General features: G+C 42.2%; 1 protein-coding gene across 1 annotated transcript in view; it reads right to left on the minus strand.

Annotated features, from left to right (window-relative positions):
• Positions 1–3,218: 3,218 nt before the first annotated feature.
• Positions 3,219–27,781, minus strand: part of LOC311002014 (serine/threonine-protein phosphatase PP1-beta catalytic subunit) — a 33,636-nt gene continuing 9,073 nt past the window's right edge. Inside the window, exons 2-8 of the mRNA XM_083993207.1 lie at positions 13,426–13,557; positions 13,092–13,322; positions 11,324–11,428; positions 10,907–10,978; positions 7,066–7,217; positions 5,232–5,366; positions 3,219–3,799 (exon numbers count right to left, since the gene is read on the minus strand). Coding sequence (XP_083849333.1) covers positions 3,695–3,799; positions 5,232–5,366; positions 7,066–7,217; positions 10,907–10,978; positions 11,324–11,428; positions 13,092–13,322; positions 13,426–13,557 — 932 coding nt within the window. The 3' untranslated portion in view covers positions 3,219–3,694. The remainder of the gene's footprint in view (positions 3,800–5,231; positions 5,367–7,065; positions 7,218–10,906; positions 10,979–11,323; positions 11,429–13,091; positions 13,323–13,425; positions 13,558–27,781) is intronic.

The raw sequence follows: 27,781 nt of genomic DNA on the forward strand, positions 1-27,781 counted from the left end.
GCACCGCACCAGTGGAAGGTTAGTGACCTGCCTCGTGTGCATGGACAGAAAATGAACGGGCCAAACACTCACAAACACAAAGAAGACAAGCATAGTGTCCCTCACTGTTTCCTCTCCCAGAGAAGAAGTGGTACTTCTTGTCTCCTCTACAAACCTGCTGGTTCAGCATCCAGACTCCTGCTGCCCCCTGCTGGCCCTCAGAGTGCAGAGCCGTGGTGTAACACTATGCAGCAGGTTTCCTTTCAGTCAGTCTTTCAGTCTTGATCCTGAGAACACCTGGCAGCTGCTGTTTTCTTGCCCCATGTACCAGTGAAGTGATGCTGTTGTTACTGTAAGCCATTAAAACAATCCAATCAGATGTAAATATATTGTTTCCTGTTAAATATTGTATAGATATTTATATTGGCCACCTAACTAATGTCAAATAGTGTTTGATTTTAGACATTGCTACCAATGTGCCATGCCATGCTGAAATAATAAGAATAAACTGAGACGTTTTGTTGGAGTTGTTCCTCAGTGTAGTTTACAATTAACTTATTGCCCATTTCTGACGTTACATCCCATCTATGTGGATTGAAAATTTACTTTTTGTTTTTCATAAGTGTTCAGAGCTTGATCTTTTATTTTTCTGCTGATTATCCAAGTGGGAATTTGTCTTTGTTTTTGTTTTTTTGCATTGTGTAAGGCATCATGGACATTTAAATGTGACAGCTGCATATTGCTTACTATTCAAAATGAACTAAGGGCTGAGTCCTAATGGACGGGGCAATATTGATTGGACTGTCTCTTTATTTTTTAGAGTGAATAATTTCAATGCTGCATCATACTTTTGAATGCTGCAGTGATTTTTACATTGGGATCACGATCTATAATTCTATGTTATAGCTCAAAGATGTGAAATAGATTGCATCGGAGGAATTAAAATTATTTTAAGTAGTTACATTTCCTTTCCTCTACACTACTGTTTATAAAGAATGTATTAGATGATTAGATGCTAGTTTTGCAGCAGTGTACAGTCTGTAGTTGCAGGTAATGTAACAGTCGCAGCCTTAATAACGAAAACACTAGTTTAAAAGGTTCATGTTGTGTTTGCATCTCGTTGGATTGATGGGAAACACAACCTGCTGTTCGCCTCCTCGTAATTACTCTGTGCTTGTTGCTAATTGCAGATGTGTCAACATGGAGCAGCAGGAAATCCTCCAGCGTTAACACTCAACACACTGTCAACAAAACAGCAGTTTCCTGTCTGTCTTCAACACATCAACACAACATTTATACTAATCTAACGACTAACACTTCACCTGCGCTCCATATTAACACACAGAGGTACCTGACTGAACTATGACCAGACTGTGTTTCATGAGTCACAGTAAAGGGAATTCATGCCTATGTATGTTCATAATTTGTCTGTGAAGACTTGACGATTAATAAAATGATGGTTTCGACCAGTTGTGTGTGTGTAGTTGCTTTAAATGGTCAGTTATATGAACATATGTGTTACAGTGTGCTTCAGTATGAAGGCGTGGAAGTACAGGCTCAATCAGGGCCGAGACGAGGGTTACACTGCAAAAACTCAAAATCTTTCCAAGAATATTTGTCTTTTGTTTTTAGATAATTTCACTTGTTTCAAACAAATTTTCACTTGAAATAAGTAGAAAAATCTGCCAGTGAAAGCAAGATTTTTGTGTTTGTAATAAGAAAGAATAACTTGCTCCACTATCAGATTTTTCAACTTATTTAAAGTGAAAATATGCTTGAAATAAGTAAAAAAGTGTCTAAAAACAAGCTACGTTTTATGTGATGAGTCTTATTTTAGGTATAATTAGATTTGTTTTGACTAGAAATTACATTTTTGACTGGGAATAGGACAAATATTCTTGGTAAGATTTTGAGTTTTTGCAGTGTACTGAGAGACTTCTATGGTATTTTAACCAAACAAACTATCATAATGAATTCTTCTCTCTTAAATCAAATAGGACACAATGAGGGCCAACATGTTTGCTGAGTTTGACACTTTACTGAAAATATGCAATTAAATCTGTTTGAGATTTTGTCAGGTAGAAGATGAGACAAGTCCTTAGTGTTAATGAAAAAGGGTTGCAATCTGTCTCTATGGTGACATCCCAACCACTCTGGAGTAGCCTACATTTATTAATTCCTCGGTTGCCAGTCTGAGTTGCCTTTATTTCAAAATAAGAGCTCACTGTTATGGAGATAACTCCTTTAGCTACATTTAAAGAATGAGGAGGACAGTAAGAACATGTTAACCTGGATGAGGAGGCTATTTAAACCATGTTTGAAGAATCAGTTTAACTTCATTGTTGTGACAGCAACAAGTCCTGTTTCCAGTTTCTTGGATCATAAGGTCAAGACTATTTTAACCCCATTCAGAGTCACTGATACTAATGACAAGGTGTTGCAATATACTACTGGATAACAGAAAGAGTGAACTTCAAAATCACATCTCATCCAAATTTAGTTTGGCGTAGTATGATGCTAGACAGCAGGAAGTGTCAGTTTACAAATACCAAGTTGGTTTTGGTTCAATTCAAAACAACACTATTTCACCTTAAAATGACAGTTTCCACACCACAACTGTTTAATTGAGCTGTAACACATTGACACAGCGCCCCCTGCTGGCTGAGTACTGCACTTTTTAGGCTAACCCAAGTAAAGGTGCTTCCGTTCCGCCTTGCATGAATACGAGTAGCTTTATGGGATTTGTAAGTATAGTACGACTTGTGCTGTGAAAGGAGTTACACTCCACGACTGTAGGGGGAGCCCAAGAGTAATACAACCCAATTCACCCACAGCAGGGCTTAAACCAATAGACTGTATATAAAATAGGCTTAAACACAGAGTTTAAAGCTGCAGTGTATTAGTCGTTATTAAATATATTTAACATATTAAAAAGGGATTTTTTTTTTCCTCCTCTGTCAAAGTGTTTTACTCATTGTATGAACTGTTAATGATGTTGAACGTGTTTATGGTTCGCTTCACTGATCTGGATTAGAAGAATAATGAACATGTTATCCTTGATTAGTTAATCCGGGTTTAATGGCCACAGGGTTAGTGAACAGAGCTCAGGGTGAAAAACTGAGCTTTTCAAACTGAAACACATTCTCATTTTTCACCTCTACATTTATCATTACATTCATCGTTTTAAATGAGCACTCTGGAGAAGTGCTGAACCGCAAGAACCACGCAGAACATCCACACAGATTTATTCCCTGTATTATTTATTGAAAACCCAGCAGTCGTCATTAATACCTGTTGTATCTGTACAGGCAGGGAAGTAAGGAAATGTGGTAAACTAAACTAGCTGTCATTCTGTTTTCAAAAACAAAAAGGCAAAAGGACAAAAAGACAAAAAAAAAGAAACACTCCAATATGCTACAGAATGATACCCTCATGTTTTTTCATTTTTCGTTTAACGCTTGTTTTTCAAAATGTTACACAGATGCAGGGGAGAAAAAGCACTGGGGGAAAGAAGAGTGTGTGACAGCAGTTCAGAGGGAGATAAAGAAATAAAAATTTTAATGAAGACAAGTTTGGGTGTGTCTTTTAAAACAGTTGTGTTCGTCTGTTTTCTCCGCTGCCAAGTGTTGCTTTTACTTTATGTTGTGAAAAGCCACCGGGAGACAATTGTTGACAATCATCCCTCTCTCACTCCATCTCTTCCTCCCTCCGTCCTTCATCGTTTCTTTGGAGGTTGGGCTGTGCGGGGAGGAGTGACGGGCCGACCAGAGTTCATCCCTCCATACTGGTACTTTGCTTTCTTCTCAGATGGCTTCAGGATCTGGGAACAGACATTGGTGACAATGTAAAACAACCTCAATCTGCGGTAGTTTACTTCCTTTATTATTTATTACTATATATAGGTTACCATATTATCTTATCCTTATCCGTTCTATGCCACACTTTCATCCTGAACATAAAATGTCACCATTGTGGAGCCAGACTCTCAAAACACAGTACAAATGTTCCACATTGTTCCATAAGATACTGAATTCAACTGTGTGTTTGATTAATGGCTTTTCACACATACTCTAGTTCAGATATATTTTCAACTTTTCCGATGACCCAGTAGCCCAGTACATGAGTTCTGGTTCATTTGAGCCTAAATGAGTCAAACACCCACATGCAACAAACATGTTAATCTCGGTAAAATTTGCAGTTAAACTACAGACTCCATCACAGTGAACCATCCAGTGTTAATGCATTTATCTCTATACCAAGAGACAAAGTATTAAAAACAAACTTATTGGTTCCTGTCTGATTTATAATATCGGTACAATTGTACATGAATTGACGTGATTCATTCATTCATTCAGTTATTTCCTGCTTTTATACATCCTGATTAGATCATTTATCTAAGATATCTATTGGTATTTAACTATGGATGTATCTATAAAGCAACACATACAAGCTCATAGCCATTGTAGTTGTGATTAACAGTGTTCTTCCCTCTACTGTGTGTACATCTGTTGACCTGGGTGGCAATCTGCTCAATCCAGATGTCATCACAGATTACAATAAAGTTGTATTGAATTAACTAAACTAACTCAGGATGTGACATAAACTGAAGATGAATGGAACCAGATTTGGATCAGAGCACACACAGTCTCTAAGGAGGTTGACACAACTTAAAACTGTGCATAGATATCATTGGACTCCTGGTAAGTTACACAGACCAACTGGCTGTAGGATTGTAGGATTATTAATACATTTTGGGCTGAGGTCTGTCGGTGTGTGAGCAAAATAACTAGAATCAATATAGAACCAGATCCTGCTGTTTATAAGTTTATAAATCAGTCTAACAATACAATAAATGGCTAGCAATAGCTTTCATTCACAGCTGCTCAAAAGTTATTATATTGCAGATGGAAAAACACTTCAGCTCCTACTATCCAAGACTGGTTCAATGTTATCGCAAAAATAGCAAAGTTTGATTGAGAATGTTTTGGAGATGATGAATTGTGGAGGCGGTGAAAGTTCTTTGAAAGAATACCTTTCACACTTTCTTTGTCATTTTTTTTAACTAAATGTATACGCCTCATCTGCAAAACCTTCAATAATAAAAAAAAGAATTAACTGAACTCAACCAAAGTGTTCTCCAGTACTTTCCAAAATTCTACAAGTTGTAATAGTGACGGTGTGACTTCAGAGTCGACCCTGTTGTGAGGTGTTGGTGCAGGTGGTGTGTGTGTCGGTGTGTCAGGACTACACACCTGGAAGGAGCACATCAGGGTTTCATCCACGCTCATCATGCCGCCCGCGTTGTCAAACTCTCCACAGTAGTTTGGAGCCGAGAACAGAGTGACCAGCTGCCGCTTGGCAAAGAACTCATAACCGTCTTCTACCACCTGGGGGCGTCAGACACACAGGGACATTAGTCACAGTACAGCTGCTGCACATTACTCACTCTGTGTGTTCATTAAGTATTCAGACCCGACAGTGTTTCCTCATTTTGTTACATAGCAGCTTTGTTGAAATCTTAATAATTCATTTCCCTTTCATCAATCTACACTTCTTACTCACAGTGACGAGTGACAACTGAGTTCTCTTGGTTTTGACACTTGTATTAAAAAAGGAGAAATTGAACAGTTTGCTGTGACACTTGAGATGTGACTCTTGATGGTCTCTGAGTTGTGTCGACACCTGGATCGAATCCACCTGCAGGGCCGTTGTATAGGGGAGAAAGGTGATGATAATTCTAGGGGCCCAGTGGGGCCCACAAAAACCCCCAGTAGTCTAATCTTGGTATGACTGAATTATTCTAATCCGACCCTGATTAATACTGATAGTAATGCTGCATTAGCATCAAAACAAAGTAAATAAAAAATGATAATACATACGTAGCCTAAGAAAAAAAGTGGAAAAGTCAGGGGGTAGGGGCCCACTTTAGTATTCTTTCAGGGGGCCCAGAATTCCTAGCCACGGCCCTGTCCACCTGTGGTAAATTCAGATGAGTGCACATGTGGAAAGACTCACACACACACTCGTCTATATAAGTTCTCCCAGCCGACAAGGTGGATCAGAGATGAAAGCAGAACATAGCACTGGTTTTTGAGGAAGAAGTTTGGAACAACTTGAACTCCTCCAGAGCCAACAGGCCAAAGAGGAGACCTGGTGATAGGAGAGGGCAGAGCTCCTGTGTGGAGGGTTAGGGTTAGGGAAACCATCACTGCAGCTCTACTGAGCTGGGATTTATGGCAAAGTGTCCCAGCTGAGGGACTCTCAGACTGGGAGAAACAAGATGGAAGTGTTTGGCCTCAATTCTGAGATTAATCTCTGAAGGAAAGAAGAAGTAGAAGTAGAAGTGCTTCTCCTTCTGGGATCTCCAACCAGACACTGTGGAGCTCAGCCACAGATCATCAGGTTCTCAGTCTCTTGTAGCTACTGCTCAGTCCACTCACTCTAGTCTCTAGTCAAGGTGTAGAGACACTTAGGATGATCAAGACACATGGAGGAACATTAGTATCTGCATACTTATGTCAATGAGATATTTGACTTTTTGTTTTTTCTCTAGATTCTGTTTTCACTTTGTCACTTTGGGTCCTGAGTGCAGATCGATCAGGGAATTGTTTTTTTTGTTTGTTTTTTTAAATTAGACAGATGTGTCTGTGAAGCCAGGGTTCCTACACATTTGAAATTTCCAAATTCCATACTTTTTCCAAACCCTAATTTCCTGACTTACTGTTAAAAAAAATCAAATAATTTGTGACATTTGAGTAATTAGATCATGTAAATAAATTGTGCAATTAGTCTTTTGTTTTCATTATTCTGAATGTGCATGCCATTATGTCACCAAATAATTTCCAATAGCTAGATACAAAATAATTAACCCAAATAACTTCAGATAAGACCAAACCCAGATAAGTATTAAGATAAATATATTTCCATAGTTTCCATTTTCCATACTTTTCCAGACCTGGAAATGTATAAAATCAAATTCCATACTTTTCCATACTTGCGTAGGAACCCTGTGATACATGTGTGCAGCTGTTTCTCTCTGTGCATTTAAATGTCTGAGTAATGAGAGGATGTGAGAAGGTGCAGAACCTGGTGAGCTCTGCAGATCAGGTCCAGGTCGTGGCGGTTCAGGAACTTGCTGACCACGTCAGCTCCGAAGGTGAAGGAGACGCCGCGGTCGTTCTCTCCCCAGCCCTGGACGTCTTTGTCTGGGTCGGACCACAGCAGGTCACACAGGAGGCCTGGGGGGGAGAAACACACACACACACACCGTCTCAACACCTGATGCTGCTCAGAGAGGATTCATCTCCACGTCTCTGTTGATCAAACACTCTGATGTGGAAGGGGGGGTTGTTGCTGTGGATCCTTCCTCTCTCTGACTACAGGAACATTCACATTACGTGCCAAAGTACCGAGGTCGAGTTATTCAGGGGGCCACACTTCCTGAAAGCCCAGGGCCCAGGGGCCGGACTGTTCTCTGAGCTGCTCTCATTATGCGTGTGAAGATAACAGATCAGCCTTTAGCGAGCAGGACATGTGCTTCATTAGATTTCTTGTGTAACCCAAGCTGCAATAATCACAAAAGTAAACAGAGAATTCTTCGACAGGACACGTCGCTGTCCAGCATATCATTTAGTTCATTATAATAATTACAATAAATTATAATAATTAGTCACAAAAAGAGGTAAACAACAGAAGAAGAGAACAAAGGAAGAGAATGAATAAATCAAGTTGAACTGATCTCGCCTGAAGTGTTTGATACCATAAATTATACTTGGAAGTTTGAGACTGTTTACTGCATCAGTGGATTTATTATGGGGAAAAAAATCACAGTATTTTAATTTACATGATGTTTGTCTTTTGTCTTAAAATTTCATTTATTATTATTAATATTATTGTTTTGTCTTTACAGGTACATTGTGTAGGAATTACTCCCATCTAGCGTTGCGGTTGTATATCGCAAGCAACTCAATCGTATTTTTCATGCTGCATTCACGTGAAATTGGGCAGACGGCAGACGGACGACAGCAGACTTTTGAACAAAATAATCGATTTTCGTGAATAGATAACAGGAGAAGTTACACAATGTCCCTTTAAACAATAGTTGGGTGGGCCCAGGCTGCAGCTGACCAACAGGCCTGCACAGAGGCTTCCTTATATGAGCACATATGTTTCTCTATCCCCATGGGAACAACTCAGACATAAAGCGCTGCCTTGTCTCTCACCTTAACTTTAACCATCGTCGTCATAACGACTGAATGCCTAAGCTTTACCCTGATCCTGATCGAAACCTGCTCCTTGAACCAAGTCTGAACCCTCCACCGGTCCAAACAGTGTGGACGGGTGAAAGTGTGTATTCAGCCACTGGAATAGAAAAAAGCAACACACACACACACAGACTCCCTGAAGGACCATAAGAGGATCTGAGAGACAGTGGCTGCCAGGGTCTGAACACTGGCTGCCTTATAAGGACAAAAACAACCAGGTCTAATGAAGAGGGCAAAGACTCAGACTGAGAGGGGGGTTGGGGTGGGGGTGGGGGGGGGTTCATGTCCACTGGGTTTACTGCCACTTCCAAACAACCATGTACTTCTTGGGGAGGCCATTCAAGCTTGATTTATTACTGCAGAACCTCCTGGTTGGTGGAGAAAGCATCACTGTTTCCCTGTCGCTGTTGAATTGTTGACTTTTGGTAACACTTTACAATAAGGGTCCCTTAATTAACCTTAGTTCGTACATTATTAAGCATTAATTAACTGTTTACAGATATATTAACAATCATTATTATGTATTATTTAGGATTAGGAAACACATTAATTAATGTACCCCATTAGTAAGCAGTTAATTAATGTTTACTACTCAAAGTTAGTTAATAAATTATTAAGTAATTATAAAAGTTGAATCATGTAATTAGTTATCATTATGTATGCATTACTCAGGATTAATTAACACATTAGTTTATATATTAATGCTTAATAATGTACTAACTAACGTTAATTAAGGGACCCTTATTGTAAAGTGTTACCTGTCATCCCCCACAGGGTCCGTCACAACACGCCTGCATCTTTTAATAACGTCACTCAACAATAAACATCTCTCCCCCCACTGTGTGTGTGTGTGTGTGTGTGTGTGTGTGTGTGTGTGTGTGTGTGTGTGTGTGTGTGTGTGTGTGTGTGTGTGTGTGTGTGTGTGTGTGTGTGTGTGTGTGTGTGTGTAAACAATCTCCTGGCTCTTGTGTGTATCAGCAGATGTGAGTCATTTCAAGCTGATGGAGTGTTTTTACTCTCGGAGCTGGATGCAGAACAAACCTGGATCACTCTGGCTCTGACACGCTGCAGTAAATATGGGGCTGGATTTGTGTTTTTACCCTTATGTTATCAAGAAATCAATAAACTTACAAGGCAAGGTGGTAAAACTGTTCATTTAGTCAGCTCGTGGTTAGTGGGTGTAATTTGTGTTAAAACAGGAATGTGTGGCCTTTACAGATTTCTATCCAATATTTATTTGTTTTAATGTCTGTCCTAAATGACAGAGTGCTACAACAGAGGCTCTGGGAGAGAGTGGCTCTGTTGAAGGAGGAGGGTTTAGACACACTCTCCTCGTCTCCACCATGAATCAACTACTCCAGTTGAAGAGCAGCACTCGGCTCAGAGCAGCACTTCACACCTGAAATATGTTGCTGAAATAGACCCAGAATGACCCAAAGTGACTGTGTGCACAAGGTTCACATCCATGCACCGACTGTTTCTGCAGCATCCAGAGAAAAAAAACAAGGTCGGGCTTGTTAGTCAATAAATAATCTATCAAACAGACCTGATCAGGCCTGATCCTGATCAGATGTTTGGATTAAAACCATCACTGTCACAGAACTGTGACTTTTCAGAATCACAATGAGAAACAGATTTTTGTGGTGTGTCTTAAAGCAGAACTATGCAGGATTTCGGCTGTAATTATTGTGGCTCAGAGACACTGTGATGGTTGAGTGACCTATTATGAGGTGAATGGGGTCTAGGCCAATGCGCTCACCCCCCCCACTGGCTGAAAACCGCACTTGCAAGATCAGTCCTCCGTCTCGGTGTCCCAAATCTCATCAATGGATAGAACTATCGCGAGAAACTGCCTTACGGCAGTACGAGATAAGAACGCAGATGACGTCATGCATGTCATGAATCGTGATTGGTTTGAGTTCGGAAAGTCGGAGGAAACCATGGAAACATGACATGTTTAGAAGTTCGGCTTGTGGCTAACACGGAGCTAATGCTAACACGGACACACACACACCATGGATCTTTTATAAGATAATGTAATACATCATGACACACACACACACCTTCGCGTTTTGGAACCTTTATTCATGTGTGTGTATGTCTGTGTCTTTGTGTCTTTGTCTGTGGCCGTGTTAGCGTTAGCTCTGTGTTAGCATTAGCTCCGTGTTAGCAGGGCTTAGCAAACACCGCTCTCTACCTTCAGCAGTAAACACAAGCACGTGTAGGGAGGGGGTGGAGGAGGTGGTGGTGGCGAGTTTTTTTTTACGACAGTGACATGTGCCTCCCAGAACTGTGGGGGAGCCCAGGAGAGGGAAAAAAAGAGAAACCAACGAAGGAGCGAGCTATTTCCGGCCGACTTGCATAGTTCTGCTTTAAGGATTCGAGTCATGTACCATAGATATTTGATTGTTTTTTGAGTGTTTGTTGTGGTTGAAAAAATTGCCCCCATAGGTTAGCGTTGTTGCTATCGCTAGCGCCGGGTAGCCATGGTGTAACTCTGATTTGCCTGCATCAATTTTAGTCGCGTTTTTTGCTCCCCCCAACACTGGGTGACCATCAGGACAACGATTCAGGGGTCAAAAATGACCGGAATTCTCCTTTAAATTGAAACGATCAAGTGGAGAACAACCATCAGAGAAGCGGCCTGCTGCGTGCTGACCTACCTGTGTCAGGCACATCTGTGGGTCTCATGATGCGTCTGATCTGCTCCATAGACTGTAGGTCAGGAGAGAGACCTGTGGACAACACAACACAACACAGTTACACAAATACCTGTGCAGGTACTGACCCATATCAAGCTCTACTGTACACTCTGACCCACATTCTTCACATCAGATCAGTGAACAACAGTACAAAAGCTTAGACAAGTCAGATTCTTTATCTTTTATACTTAATCACAGGAGTGTAAACATGGCACAAAGTTCAAAAGAGTCAAAGTTATCAGGACAAGAGAGGAGAGAATTTCTGAATTCTATCATGAATCTATTAAGATGCATCCAATAAATCAGTAGCTGTTGTTCCCCTAAACATTTTGTGGCACCACAGATCAGTATTTGTTTGTACTGTGTGGACATGAATACCTCCGTGACAGCAGAAGATCTTCTCGTCCACTATGGCAGCGATGGGCAGGCAGTTGAAGCAGTCTGTGAAGGTCTTCCACAGCTTGATGTTGAATCTGCGTTTACCTGTAAAAAAAAAAAAAAAATCAAGCGGACTGTGAGTCAGCAGGCTTCAGGGCAAAGAACCATATAAGGCCGTTCAAAGTGTTTTTACAAGTCCAGTCCTGAGATTCAGGATTTAATGCTGATCTGGATTAAGGCATGCAGCCCTCTTTCATCAAGTAGTGCTCTGAAAAGGGATCTAGTGATCTAACCACCAGTATCAGAAGATTCATTATCAACACAATAAATCATACAGCTGTTATTATTTCTACATTAGCACTATTTTAAGATGACGTATATTAAAAATGTATGTAATGTGTAATGTCATGTCATGTAAACCTTGTCAGGTATGCTAACTGATAATACTCAACATTTATCTGACAGCTGGAATAGTTTCTTTAGATGACTTTTGCATTAAAAACATGTGATAAGCTTATGAATTATATGACATTTGTAAAGATTTAACAGGTGGTTTTGACTTGTGACCCTGTTAAAAAACACTGGATAAAATTATCATTATTTCCATAGGGTTTTGGATGCTGAACCTCTGTGTTCAGTGCAGTAGCTTTACACTGCACTGGTGCCTCCACTGGCTGCAATATGTTTGAAATTCCAGATGCGTTCACACGGGTACGTTGTTAGAAATGATCTCTGTCCACACTTGAACACCTGAAAACGCGCATACATGAGCGCTGATGTACACAGGGCATGTGTTAACAGGAAGCACACAGTCCACTCTGCAGCTGATGAGGTGCAGAACACACCAGGACGGAGGAGCAGCAGAGGAGCAGCGGAGACTGCCGTAGCCGTAGCCGTAAAATGTAGAACTGAACTGAACAACAGCTGCTAGCAAAGACAACAAGGTCAGTGATGCTCGTCATTCATCGTCCGTGCTGCTTTCATCACCGCTGGTCTGTCGGAGCAGCTTGGACCCAATCGGGGGGCGACTGCGGGCGTCTGTCATGTTCAGGAAACAATCTGGAGAGGGGGGGGGCTCTGATATGCAACATTCTATTCATGAGTAGGTGCAACTGCACAATTATCTCCTTTAATTGACTTTCTATACTCTGGTGTTTTGATCGGTATCCTTATTACTAGATTACTTGTTATTTTCTTGGAGGTTAGCCACAATGCTAATCTTGATATCTATTGTTTTATAATTTAAATGCCACAAGTAGGGCTGCAACTAACGATTATTTTCATCATCGATTATTCTGTCAATTATTTAAACGATTAATCGATTAGTTGTTTGGTCAATAAAACGTTGAGAAATGTCAATCAGTGTTTCCCAAACCACAAGATGACGCCCTCAAATGTCTTAGTTTGTCCACAAACCAAAGAGAGACTAAGTTTATTGTCATAAAGGAACAAAGAAACCAGAAATATTCACATTTAAGAAGCTGAAATCGGAGAATTTGACTTTTTTTTCTTTAAAAAATTGTTTGCAGGTCTAATCACAAGTTGATAGTTGACAATAATCTGTTTTTAAGAGTTAAAAGTGACACTTTATTCTATTTTTTGCACCATCTTCCTCCTCTATTAAAAGAGCTTGATGTCAATTTGACACCGATCCGTCGCTCTGCATGAACGTGTGGAGGAACTAGCGTTACCACAGTGAAACTTGTGGGGAACTGAAAATGAAAACACTCTGCTTTCTGTGTCACAACGTCACAAGTGGAGCACTCACACTCGTCGTAGAAGCCATAGATGCGGTTGATGGAGGCACACTCGTGGTTGCCCCTGAGCAGGAAGAAGTTCTCGGGGTATTTGATCTTGTAGGCCAGCAGCAGGCAGATGGTCTCCAGAGACTGCTTCCCTCTGTCCACGTAGTCGCCCAGGAACAGGTAGTTGGCCTCTGGAGGGAAGCCGCCATACTCAAAGAGCCTCAGCAGGTCTGTGTATTGTCCGTGGATGTCACCTGGAAGGAGGAGGGGGGAGGAGGAGGAGGCACTGGATGAGCAGGACATAATAACAAAGTCAGACTGAAAAGTACAACTCTGAAGCAGCAGCAGGTTACTGACCACAGATTTTGAGCGGAGCCTCCAGCTCCAGGAGGATGGGCTGACTGAGGAAGATCTCCCTGGACTTGATGCAGAGACCTCGGACCTCAGCCTCTGTCATCTGGACTATCTTCCCTGGACGACATCCTCGCACTGGTGGGAGGGAAAGGACAGGGGGGGACGGGGTTAGAGAGCACGTATGGTTTGGAAGTCCGGTGGCATCATTAAAGGTACATTGTGTAGGAATTACTCCCATCTAGCGTTGTGGTTGTATATCGCAAGCAGCTCAATCGTATTTTTCATGCTGCATTCACGTGAATTTGGGCAGACGGCAGACGGACGACAGCCGCTGCACGTAACGGCATAAACATGTCGTATTGTTTACCTGACCCACGTTTTACCGGCTTTCTCTCGACTTCTGTGACTAAAATGACATCTGGTTTGTTACCGACGGAACGTCTGCCCGACTGCGTGTGAATGCAGCATCAGTGTAACGCTCCATTCCTCCTCACTGCGTTACCGCGGTGACTTTTCACAGACGCCACCTCGACCTGAGCCGACAGCTCCAGTGTCTCCGGTGAGTTTCCGTGGTTTCCTACCGTCAGGCTGCCACTGAACGTAAAAACATGGCGACGCAACAAACGGCTAATTCAGAGCTTATCGGAACACTTCAATTTGTTGATGGGGGTGATTACTGATTAATGAAAAACATACTTTTGAACGATATAATCGATTTTCGTGAATAGATAACAGGAGACTTTTTTTCTCAAGGCTGTGACTCTGCCGGTCGTCACATCAGCGTTCACATCCCCTCCCACGGCCTGGGCTTTTGAATTAACTTCCAACTAAATAAGGGAGGCAGGGCCCAGTAAACAGAGGATGGAAATAGCCTGTGTGAACATTGTTGATGTTGCTGGGAGTGTTTTTTTTTTTTTTGGAGACGCTTCCTGTTATGTAACACAGAGGAAAAGAGGAGGGGGTGGTGGGTGGGAGGTCCCGCTGCCGTCACTTGACAAGAAGCTCTGGGACTCCGTGTCAGTGACTATTAAATACATGATTGTTAATGAAGTCAGCAGGTCAACTGCAGATGCTTCATAAAAAACCTGATGAATGAGGTTACTTACAAAATGTACCCTCAAAAAGGTTAATCACAACTGACATAGGTCAGTGGTGTCTTATTACGCTGTTCAAATTACTGTGTGGTACTGTGTGTTTCATTACAAGCACAGCAATGGTGCAAAAAGTCCTCACATCAGGTGGTTTATGAAGTTAGTCCCAGGTTCAGTTGGTAGGCTAATTGTGGCCATACAAGAAAAGCTGATAATATTAGTCTAATATTCACATACATTTTCACTAAATGTAATACTAAACAGATTTAAAGGACCAGGTATCTGAGATTTGTTCATCTATATCTAACTAGTCTGCACTGGATAGCAAAATAAGCAACATTTCAATGCAGTGCTTTACCCCAAAACTCTATAGACTAATGAGACATTCAATGCAACTTATATAGGGTTAGGGTTATGTAAGTGTAACAAACAAGGGACATAAATAATTCATTAGCCAAGCTTATTGTGTTTTTAGATTAGCATATTACGGTTGAACTTTGTTTTATTTCCTTTTGCTGATCATATGCTCTGTATTTCCAGAATATTACTGTGTTGTGATCATGAACTTTGTTTTATCTCATACTGTTGATAATAAGATCTGTGTTTTTAGAATAGCCGCCTATGGACTGGTGTTGAAAATTAGCACGTGTGCTAACACACCCAAGCAAAGCATCTGGTCTGTCCACTGGAACAGTCTCAATGTATTTGTGATATCAAATAAAATAAACATAACAGTATTAAAGGTGGGCTAACAGCTTTACAGATTAAAACAGTTAGCAAAGAGAGAAATCAGTTGAGAGAGAATTTCTGATAATCAATGAATTGTCTGGCCAACGGGACCGGGGCAGAAGCTACTATGGCTGAAGCATCTGTGGTCAGTGTGATTGAGGATGTAATTGAAAACTGTTGTAAACAACTGACATCATGTGGTATTTGCACACTGCCCAGTGTCAGCTGGTTCCAGTCTTTATCTGTTTGCCTCTCTGCTCATCCCTCTTCACACATACACAGTGTTTTAATGCATCTGAATCCCACTGAAGCTGTTCTCAATTACATGATAAGACTACATGTCAACCTCCCAGCTGCTACTAAAAATCTCAGACAACATCACCACATACAAAAGTTAAAGACAAAGACTGTGTTGTTTTTTCAGTTATATGTAATTATAAAATGATCACTCAGAGAGAAAATAACACTTATTTTGTTTGTCACATGGGTAACAAACTGTTGTTCCACCTCAGAGTCTGACTCTGGCTTATGGGTCGACTAGTGCGGAAAAAGTTCCATATTTGTTACTATATATCTGACATATAAAGAGCAGAGGCCTGAAAAGTTGACAAAGATGCTGCTTCATGGGAAAAATAAAAAAGTTGGCAACGCTGCAGGACTCCGAATAGAATCTGTGCCAATTCATTTTGAAAGAGCACCAGCCAATGGGGAAACAGCAGCACTAACCAGCTGACCAATGGTGTGATTTACAGACTTATGGTGTCAGTTCATCATGTACCTCTATCACTCAATCAGTCAAGGTCACTCATGTTTATAAAGCTGCTGCTTCTGCAGCCAAAAACCTATCTGGTGTCACCTTCTTGTATGTGAAGGGTGGTTTCTAATACAGCATTAGACTGAGAGTTAAGATACTGGACAAAACAAGACACTATTTAGTCACCTTCAGCTGAATGATATCCAAACATGAGTAAACAATTAAGATTTCTCATAAATTATATCAAGAAGCCAGGCTGCATACCACCAGAACAGCTGTGCAACATGTTTCATTTTGATAGAGGGCTTTTCCATGAGCTGGCCCCACCGTGTGGACCGTTCACTGTCAGCACTGCTCTGTAAAAATAACTGAGCAATGATGTTACACATTAGTATACATTAGCAGTTACAGGATGACTTCAATGTGCACTTAAAGTCACCTGGCACGTCGTAATGAACTCCATTTGACTGGAAGGCATGTGCCAGGCTACACCTTTCAAAATAAAAGGCTCTGTGTTATTTATGACTAATATTCCTGCACTGGCCTCTGGAAAGTGGAGTTTTTTCTAACATTAAAGGGATATTCCGGTGTTAGTTTAATCCATGGTCTAATATTCCATGACACCAAGTAAGACCCCCCCCCCCTCGAGAGATCAAGTTTGCCGACCGCTAGCTTCTCTAGTTGTAGCAACTTCAGCAAAGACCGCATGATAGCAATACACCGACAACCAGCAAACCACCATCAAAAGAGCCACTCATAGCCACAAGTAATGTTCAGAAGAGCACCAAACTTCATCAACAGTAAAAATAGCGTCCGAGCCCATAATACGAAGCATAAATTACCTGCTAGCTTTGCCTGAAAAGAGACAAAAACAAAAAACTCACACACTCTCCTCCAGCATTTTGCTAGTTGTGGGGAACCCCTGACGAGTCGATTACAGAGTGAATCAGTGTTCCTCTTTGTCTTCCCTCTGTTTCAGGAGTTAAGTAGCTCAAACTATCACAGTCAGCAAAGCTGCTGCATTTTTGGAACTAAACTTCACTAGACTCCTGACTTTTCTACTGCACTCGGTAGTCGACTTGTCAGGGCTTCCCCACAATGAGCAAGCGACTGGAGGAGAGTGTGTGAGTTTTGTTTTTGTCTCTTTTCAGGCAAAGCTAGCAGGTAATTTATGCTTCGTCTTATGGGCTCGGACGCTATTTTTACTGTTGATGAAGTTTGGTGCTCTTCTGAACATTACTTGTGGCTATGAGTGGCTGTTTTGATGGTGGTTTGCTGGTGGAGGAATCAACACCATTACTATCATGCAGTCTTTGCTGAAGTTGCTACAAGCTAGCGGTCTGCAAACTTGATCTCTGGGGGGGGGGGGGTCACGGTGTGTTAGGCCATGGGTTAAACTTACGCCGTAATATCCCTTTAACTTAACGTTTCTAAGGTTACACACAAGTTGCAACATCTTTTAAGGTACATGAAGCTACCTTTGCATTTTCAACCTCCCCCCTCTGTAGTTCCATGTTTTGCCGCTGCCCTACATATTACAACCACAGACACCTCTTTTCCTCCTGCCTGGTAGACCACAGAAGTGGGCCAGAGCTGACTAAGAGCTGCTGCTGTCAGATGACACCACAGCAACATGATGGAAATCCTAGCAGGCGTCAAACGCTACTTAATGGGTAAATCAAACAGACATGGTCAGAGGAGACCGACAGCTCCTGGAGCCAGAGAAGACCGTTATTAAAAGGAGAAGTAAAAGCATGTACAACTCCTTCCCCTCTGTGATGAAAGGCAGTGTGCACATTGTATTCCTGCAGGTGACTCCTGCTCTGAAGGTATTTTACATTTAGTTTTTAAAGGTATAATGTGTAGGAATTCCCCCCTATCTAGCGGTGCGGTTGCATATTGGAACGTATTCTTGATGTTGCATTCACGTGAAATCGGGCAGACGTCAGACAGACAACAGACGCTGCATGTAACAGGATAAACAAGCGTCTATGTAAACAAGTGGTCCGCCAGCACAAGGCAAAACAATACAGGCGTGACAATATGTTGTCATGGTGATGTGACGTCGTATTGTTTACCTGACCCACGCTTTACCGTCTTTCTCTCGTTGAGTCAAATGACATCCGGTTGGTTTGCCGACGGCCGTCTGCCTGACTGCACCTGAATGCAACACCAGTGCCTCCGTCCTTCCTCACACTACACAGTGGTGACAGTTTTAACAGGCGCTGCCTCGAAAACTTTCTCCCCGAGCCGACAGCTCCGGTGAGTTTCCGTGGTTACCTACGGTCACGCTGCCACTGAACGTAAAAAATGGCGATGCAACATGGCCGCCTCGGTTCGGTGCGTCGCCCACTTATGTATTTGTAACGACTTGTAACAACTCATTCTAAGGTACGAGAAAGCTTTCATTTGTATGCGGGTGTGATTCGACTTCAGTGAAATACGTATTTATGAAAGCAATATTTGATTTTTGCTAATAAAAAGCCAAATAAGTTACATACTGGGGCTTTAAGGACAACACAGTCTGTGCAGCAGTATGTGTGTGTCTGTGTCTGCGTGTGTGTGTGTGCAACGTGACCCTGCTATTTCTGCCTGGAGACCTTAGGTGATAAACACTTCACCACAGCCAAACACAACCTGCCGCTGCATTACGCCCCACCTGAAGGGTAAGACCGAGGCTATATTTAGACCGTTCCAAAAGGTAGGGATTTCATAGGTAAACACAAACAGCACGCGTCACCGGCATGTGGAGTGTTTGTGACATTTTAATTCTGCAAAAAAAAAAAGAAAAAAAAAAGGCAGGGTCACAACGCCCCTTAAAAAAGTCATATTATCAGTCTTTTTTATGCACAACGTGAGCACAATACACAAGCGTGGAGCGGCTCTGTGATGCCAGCTGAGTGATGACGCGTTTGCAGATCTGTGCTAGCTCAGCTGACGGGGAGGGAGGCCTGATGCACACACACGCACACACAAAACAAGCTCCACTTGTCTCACTTGCCTGGGAGGATCCCCTTTCATCAGATGGTTAGGGCAGAGGCGGGTACACACACACACAAACTTCAATTTCTGTCTCCTCCTTCACACACACACACACACACCCACATAAAAACACAAACATGCACTCGCTCGGTGATCCGGTGACCTTGACTCACACCGTTATGCATGCACTTGTGTGTGGAGGTATCCCAGCATCCTTTGATTCTGTCACCCCTGCACTGCAGCTTCCCCAGTGAGCCAGGGGATGCTGAGCAATAATATGAGAGAGAGGGAGAGAGGGAGAGAGGGAGAGGGAGAACCAAAGGAGGTGGTACCCACATCGGATCACTATGGCAACCCAGCAAGACCAATTTCCATCCTGCAAAGGTGTTGGTGAGTGGTGAGTGCTGCTGTATCTCGAGGGGTGGGGGGGGGGAAACGGAGCTGATTTGCAGATGTAGCTCTGCCAACCCACGCCCTGCATACTAACATGTACTGCATCTGATCAGCAGCGAAGGGAACCCGACCGGAGAGCACGGTCATGCTTGAAAACGAAAGTGATTTTGTTAACACACCACCAAACGTTTCTAAAAACATAAAAAGCTGACAAGAGATTTGAACGTATCAAAACTAATTGGAAATGTTCCTATCCTAGTCTGGCTTTCAGCAGATGATGATACATAAAGATGATTCCGTTTTAACATCACGCCGACTCTGGTTCAGACGTGTGGCCCCGTCCAGCCTGCTGCCACAGCTCCACACACTGTCGTCATGACAATTAGAACCTCTGTGCAGCATGGTCCGTCGCTCTGAACGATCGTTCTCACATCTGAGAAAATAATCCTGAGAGGCTTCAGGAGGAGACTGCCCGATATAGAAAGTTGCATTATGGGAAGTATAAGGACTCAGGGTGTTAACAGTAACAGTTTTACAATGAAAAACTAAACATAACATTAAGACCAGTATAATTGACTATTTAATTATTGTGATTCTCAATGGTCAATAGACTAATGGACCCCATGATGATATCTGTACCTGACTGAGGCCCATATTTCTTTGACCTATAATTATAATAAATAACCAGAAACATTGATAACAGAGCTGAGATTACCAATCTGATTGAATAAAAGCTAATAAACAGAGAATGAGATCCATTAAATGTTGTTTCTTATCTTATATAATGAACTGAATTTTGTCTTGCATAGATATTTTCGGACATTTAATGTACCAAAAGGATTGAGGCATCACTAAACTTCATCAGGTATTTATGTGTGCAGAGTCTGCAGACTGACAGAAGATGAAGACGATGCATTTCTAAGTTTAAAAAAAAACAAACACACGTGAGCTCAAAGCTTAAAGACACGATAACAGAATGTCCACACATGCAGAGTGTTCACTGTGTCCTCAGAGGCAGCAGTGAGGGCTGAAACAGCAGTCCCACTTCACCTCAGAACAGCCTCGTCTCAAATGGAGAGGGGGGGGGGGGGGGGTCATGTTTCACTGCCTTTTTCTAGCTTGTTCGTAGCAAACACCTTATTTGAGTAAACTCTGTATTTCAGTAAAGTTGTCAGGTCCTGCATCTGTCTCCCTGGGCTCTGACCCTGCCTCCATAGTTGGGCTGCTACAGCTGCATGCTTTCTCCTCCTCGTGCACCTTGTTCTTCTGCTTCACCTCCTCCTCCCTCTCCCCTGGATTTATTTATCTGTAAGTTGTATTCTTGGCTGTGGCTGAACTCCAAGTCACCGTCCTCCTCCTCCTCCTCCGCCTCGCCAGTGAACTGTGTTGATGTCAGATGCTGACGCCTACAAGCCCCTCCCCAGCCCTCTTTGCATTCCAGACAGCACAGACCCTTCAGACAGTCGGCGGCTCTGCCTGCACGCAGCCTCAGTGCAGCCTGGGATACTCTCTGCTCAGGGCCTCTGTAAAGTTCATTAAATCCAACAACACTGTCCCCAATCTATTCTATTTACTTCAGTAGGAAACCATGCACATAGAAACACAGCATTTTCACACATCTAAACATATACCAGTTGGATTTTTCAACTAATGGTGATTTTTATTATTCATCTGCTGGTTGATTGATCATAGGGTTGCAAAATTCCGGGAATTTTCAAAGTTGGAAACTTTCCATGGGAATTAATGGGAATATATGGGAATAAATGGGAATAAATGTGAAATTTACAAAATACACTGCAGGCGTCCCCGGTTCGAATCCCGCATCAGGCAGCCCTTTCCTGCATGTCATTCCCCCTCTCTGCCGCCTATTTCCTGTCTCTCTCACTGTGCTATCAATTAATGGCAATAAAAAGCCCAAAATATAAAGCAATAAAAAGCCTAAAATATATATTTTTTTAAAACACGTGGCCCAATTTCCAGTTAATTCCCATAAATTCCCAATAATTCCCATAATTCCCATGGAAAGTTTCCAATTGGGAATATTTCCAAAATTCCCCAGCTTAACTTCCCATGGAAAGTTTCTGGAAATTTTCCACCCCTTTGCAACCCTAATTGATCATCACATGGTCCTCTGTCCATGCAACTGTCTATAAATCAAATATGATATGACAATGATATAGAGCAAAAAGAGTTATCATTAAGAAACTAAATCCAGGAATATCAGAGTGTCTCAGAACAGATGGTCTGTCATTATTTCCTAATCATGATGTGTAATGGGCAGATCAGTCAATACTGATCATCTTTGTTACACTCCCCCCTAAATATGTGGAACTTGCTGACACATTGATAATCAATTAACCTGATGATTATCTCCTCAATTAATCATTATACCTATACAATCATCAGAGTGATGTCACTGGCTGCTTTAGATGACTGGACTAGAAGTGTAAAATCCTATACAATATATTATTTCATCAATTATAAAGTCAAGACAAGAAAAAGCCAACACTATGTAGACATAAGAAGATTAAACAACAGCATGTTTGATGTGGGTTTTTTTTTACATTAAATTATGACTGAATAAAATAACATAAAAAAAGACTACACTGATGATGCAGTGTCATTCTTGTCTTTCTTCATTTTCCTTAACTAATCGACCCATCCTCTGAGAGCCGCCTGAACACACTCCACCCAAACACTGCTCTCTAACCTTTGTCCCACCGTTTGATGTCTGGAGGTAAAACTGAGCCACTGCTCCCTGAAGTCCGGCTGACAGGCGCTTGGCAACTAAATTCACGAAATACTTGGGGAGGATGACTTGGTTACTGCCCAACCCACCATTATGCTGCGTGTTCAACCACACCGGAGCTGTGTTACAACACACAGACAGCACAGTGTGTGACACACTGGGTGAGCACACAGGCAAACTATGAGTGAGTAAAGTTAGTTGAAGTTAAAGTTGAAAGACCAACCCCAGCATGTCACAGGGAACAGAGGTTTACTTTTTATTCCCTGCAGCTTGTTTTTAAGAGAGTTGCTCCAAGCTGCCAGTCAAAAAGCAGGAGAATAAAAACATGGAGTCATCTGAAAGGACGGTGGTTTTCTAATTCTAAAAGCAGTTGTTTTCAGTCATCAGTCCCTTTGCTCCACTCGTTGCAAACTCCTTGCTAAGGGTCAAGGAGGTCAACTATTTTTCCATTCATTTAAAAGAGCAGAGTTGGCTTGAACAGAGTGCCTTAGAGAGAGAGAGAGAGATAAGTGAATTACAGACAGATCGCCTCTTCACAGCATTACCATATATGGGCACTAGTGTATAGAGGAAGGAGGAAGTAGGCTTGTCAGGCGGGACGAGGAGGGAGTGCTTAAAGTCTGTGGTGTTGTGTATGTGATGGAGAAACAGGACTAGCCAGGCACAGGCCAGGGCTCCATCACTGAGTGGAGGTCCACAACAATGTAAGGGCTGTCAGCTGTGCAAGTCTATTCACATCAACAAGAAAACACACACTGATGTCAGCGCAATGCCAGGGAGCTTAAAAATAGGGCTGACGGTGACACTGACCCCTACAAGTCAATTCTTCAACTCTTGAGCTGTTGGCACGCTGCTCTGTCCCCTTTGTGTACGCTACAATGAAAAGCTTTACAATTAAAGCTATATTCATTTCTGTTGAGATCCAGCCCACTCAGTATGTTTTAATGTCTTACAGAGCATCATACAACTTTTTAAACAAGCAAAGTCTCTCATTTAAATTCTAAAACAAAAATGTTTCAGTGCAGATATCAAAATAATCAGACTTTTTACACAAACTTGCTTTAAAGCCCCAGTGTGTAATTTATTTGGCTTTTTATTAGCAAAAATCAAATATTGCTTTCATAAATACGTATTTCACTGAAGTCGAATCACACCCGCATACAAATGAAAGCTTTCTCGTACCTTAGAATGCGGACCACTTGTTTACATAGACGCTTGTTTATCCTGTTACATGCAGCGTCTGTTGTCTGTCTGACGTCTGCCCGATTTCACGTGAATGCAACATCGAGAATACGTTCCAATATGCAACCGCACCGCTAGGAGGGGGGGTAATTCCTACATATTATACCTTTAAGAGACGTAAACAAGCTTTTTACAGATAATAGGCTATTTCAGGATGTTTTTAAAGTGAGGTTGACAGGCCCTTGAGATGGCTCCTGGGGTTCCCCTTCAAACGGGGGTGTTATTATACATTTTTTATGACAATTGTATCCATTAGTAGCACATTTACAGAATGTTGCCAGAATGTTTTTCAAATACTTTCTCTAATGAAACAACTCAAATCTGTCAGGGGCCTGTGGTCTAATTAGATGGGAAGAAGTTTGAGAAGCACTGGTCTAAGATGTGCACCATGTACCGTAACTGCAACAACCGCAGCACAATTCTGCCTTTGGACTGTTGTTGTGTTCTACTTCATCTACATGTTGTCATTTGTAAAATAAAAAGGCACAATTGCCAAAAAAAAACCCAACATTCTCTAACTATATTGATATAATGTGTCTTTGTGGCAGCAGACAAACACATTATGCTTAATTTGGAGTCATGTTTTCATGAGTCCATCACTCACACTATTTTTTTTAGCTCAGTTTCGATCTCCAACAATCAAGAGAAATATCTGGATCTAGCTGCTCATAGATTGTCACATTTAGTGGGTTTTATGCTTTTGTGATTATTTAAAACAGCTGCCCACTGAAGCTGGGAACAGAGTTGATGAAGGCGATGCGGCTGAAATAAAACATTAGTTGTGTGAGCAGTAAAACCAAAACAATGAATGTGTGGGGCGGGGCAAAGTCAGGAGAAAGTTCTCTGTGTGTTCATCACTATGCGCAACACCCTTCACAATACACAGAGGTGTCCTCCCCATTGTTCATATGAAATATTGATTAGTGCAGCTTAAATATTTTCTGGACTGGAAATTGCCAAGCTCAGCAAAAATGATTTTTTTCATTTTCGGTAGCATTCATGAAACAATCTAACTGGTCAAGCCAGGACCCATGAATGTTTCAGCAGGTATGACTGTGCATGTTTCACTCCCAGCTGCAGCTCACAGCTCCAATAAAGATGCCCCATCAGACCTTTTTTTTTTTTTTTTTTAGCTTGCCACCTCCATTCTGCCATTCTTTCCAGCCGGGCACGGGGCCAGCAGCTCCCCTTCACTACTCCATCTAACCCTCTCCCACACAGGGGCAATGGAAAACAGTGACCCCCTTCAGTGAACGAGGGACACAAAGTAACTCTGGCGAGGAGAGCGGGAGCCAATCTTAAGGCAGAAATCCTGACTGCGATGGCATTTCTGTGCGGGGCTTTTGCATTTTCAGAGGACATTTTGTTCGTCTTTAAGTGCCACGGATGAATGGATGTCTTTGTGGGGCCGAAGAAAGGATGAAATTGAGAGGAGAGACTGGGGGAGAAATAAACAGCTCTCCATGCACAAAGTGGGAGAGAAGGAGAAAAGGGGGGGTGGGATGAGAGAAATGCAGGGAGAGACTGAAGACCAGGGAGTATATAGAGGGAGAGGGGGGGTCGGAAAGCCTAGCTGGACAGCTGAAAAGCAGGGGTGAGCTCTGTGCCACATTTGGTGCCAGGGGGTGAACGCTCCCCATCGCACAGGCTCCACCATTGTTGTTTCCATAACAGAGTGCCATGCCAGCAGCCTGAGCACCACGCACAACAGCAGCACTCCTCCATGTCCGACCAAAACAAGCAGGACGACTCCGACCATCAAGAGCCGATAGGCCGTATGGTACTATCATCTGCTCTGTAATGTTATACATGCAGGTAATCTCTGGCTCTCAGATGGTAATATCTTATTGCGGTCGTGCATAAAAGGCCAGACAGAGAGAAACACTGACAAACAGGGCCGTTGTATAGGGGAGAAAGGTGATGATAATTCTAGGGGCCCAGAGCCCAGCAAGGCCCACAAAAAAACACAGTAGTCTAATCTTGTATGACTGTTTTGATGTTAATGCAGCATTACTATGAGTATTAGTCAGGGTCATATGCAGAATAATTAAAAGTAGGCTAAATAAAAAATGATAATACACACGTAGTCTAAGAAAAAAAGTGGAAAAGTCAGGGGGTAGGGGCCTACTTTAGTATTCTTTCATGGGGCCCAGAATTCCTAGCAACGGCCCTGCTGACAAATCATAGTCATCTGTCCTCCTCAGACTGCAGACCTGCCTCCACCTCTCACACCAAACACTAATTAAATGGTAAAAAAAAGAAACTCTGGAACATATGATTGTATGCTCCAAGTTAAAACGAGATCATTCACTGCTACAGCTTTATTTGGTCTGGGACGTCCAGTTTCTTCTGGACGGACGGCAATGGTATCCAAATCTACATGTCATTAGTGTCTGTTATTATCCTCAAATTACCACTGACAGTCGCAGTAGCTACTGTTTAGCAAAGTCACTTTGAGAATTTTCTGAATTTGAATTTTGTTGATTCAATAAATAATTCCTGAAAAGAACTTGTTTGTTAAGAAAACACATTACAGCTAAGATTATCAATGCAAATAATCTTTAGGTGTGGTTATTGGTTTAGAGATTAGTATCATAACAGGGTGCAGAACATGATGGAGCATTGCTAATGTTTTTTTCCCCCCTTTGGAATAGTAAATTAGATCAAATTGAAATCATTTAACCCTTTAATCCTTTAATCTCCACTATAACTTTACCAATGAGCTGCCTTTTAATGGCAAACTATGCAAATCGGTCACTTTTTCTCTGTTTTGGTCGCTTTTTTCCCCTACAGTTTCGGGTTGCATATTTTCACTGTGATAAAAACTCACGGTTAACCCTCCTCCGGCCATGTGCATTTGTTTTCAACGAAGCTGGCGAGAGGCAATCCGTGGAGCGATGTCTACCAAGGTGGGTAACGTTAACAAGAGATTACGGATTAGCGGGCATGTTTGTGTCGTAGTGTCGTAAAGCAGTCCACCAGCTCGAAGGTGCTGATCTAGTTTTTCGGCCAAGAGACGCTACATGGAAGACAGAGAGCCTCCATTCTCCCTGTAACACGTCATTTAACCATCACAATTACTTCAAAACTGTTTCATTAAGGTACAAATGTTACATAGTTCCTCTTTAATCCTTGAATATGAATAACAAAAGTGAGGTACCAAAGTACTTATTTTGTGTCTGAAACTAGCAAAGAACTCTGATGGAGTTCTAGCATCAAAACAATGCAAATTCAGAGTTACAAAGTCTGCAGGGGTTTTGTTTGCTACTTTAGATCCATTAATCCTGCAGCTAAGCACCTACCCCACTAATTACACATGCAAAGTGTTGTTGCATGATGATCAAGTCTCTATTCTTGACCAGAACCACACCTTTCTTACATAATTGAAAATAAATAATTGGCCTGCAGTGAATGCAGATGCAGAATATCCAAACTTTGCAGCTCAACAGTCAGCGACAAACACCAGCTGGACCCAGCCCTAAACAGAGATTTTATGTACCCATACTGGGTTACAACCTGGCCGGCATTTCTGCCCATAAAACAAAATGATAGAATGACTCCAAAATGCAACTTTTCCATGGTGCCTGCCTCTCCACTCTCGCTGGCTGATGTATAGAGCTGTGTTGTTGATGCTGCCACATAAAGCCTACAGGCCACCTGTGCTGGCAGGCCAGACAGAGGGCTTGTTGTCGCTAAAGCCCGGCCCAGTGTGGGCTTAAGCATGGGAACGCTGGGAAAGCTGGAGCCTGTAATAGCTGCTTTGCTGAATCACAGCACATAGACACAGTTGCAGTAAACAGTGACGAAGAGGAGGACGAGGAGGAGGAGGAGGAGGAGGAGGCAGGCCTAGGTGGGGAGACATTATAAACAAACAAGCAGAAAAACACAAGGTTGTCTGAGAACAAACTGCAAACAGAGTGGTGCCGCTGTCCGGTGTGTAGAGACGAGCGAGGGATTTCTATGAACTGGGTGAAAAATGCCGCGTCAGCTCAGACACGCTGTAACAAACTGTTGTGACTGTGCTGTGAAATCTGAAACATGCTACTGAGAGTTGTTCGGAAACAGCAGATGATTAATTTCCCACAGCGTGGTGCAGCACTGTGAGATGAGACAGGACATCACACCCCAGTGGCTCCACACCTACCTGCCTATTAAATACTTATTAAACTACTACACACTTTGCATTAAACACCAGTGGATTTGAAACATCTTTGTTGTAACATACATTCGGCCTCTTTTACAACAAAGACCATCAGCTTGGTCCAAAATGATCCATCATGTTACACATTAAGCATCACTATCACTGTAGTGTTACAGAGCTTTAGGCCTGATGTGAACCAGTGACAGGACTTAACAAGTGTAGCCACCAACAACAAGAGTGTGTGACGCATGCTTAACATACAAACACACTGACTCCAA

This window comes from Trachurus trachurus, assembly GCF_905171665.1.
Source record: "Trachurus trachurus genome assembly, chromosome: 18".
NCBI classification, from domain to species: domain Eukaryota; kingdom Metazoa; phylum Chordata; class Actinopteri; order Carangiformes; family Carangidae; genus Trachurus; species Trachurus trachurus.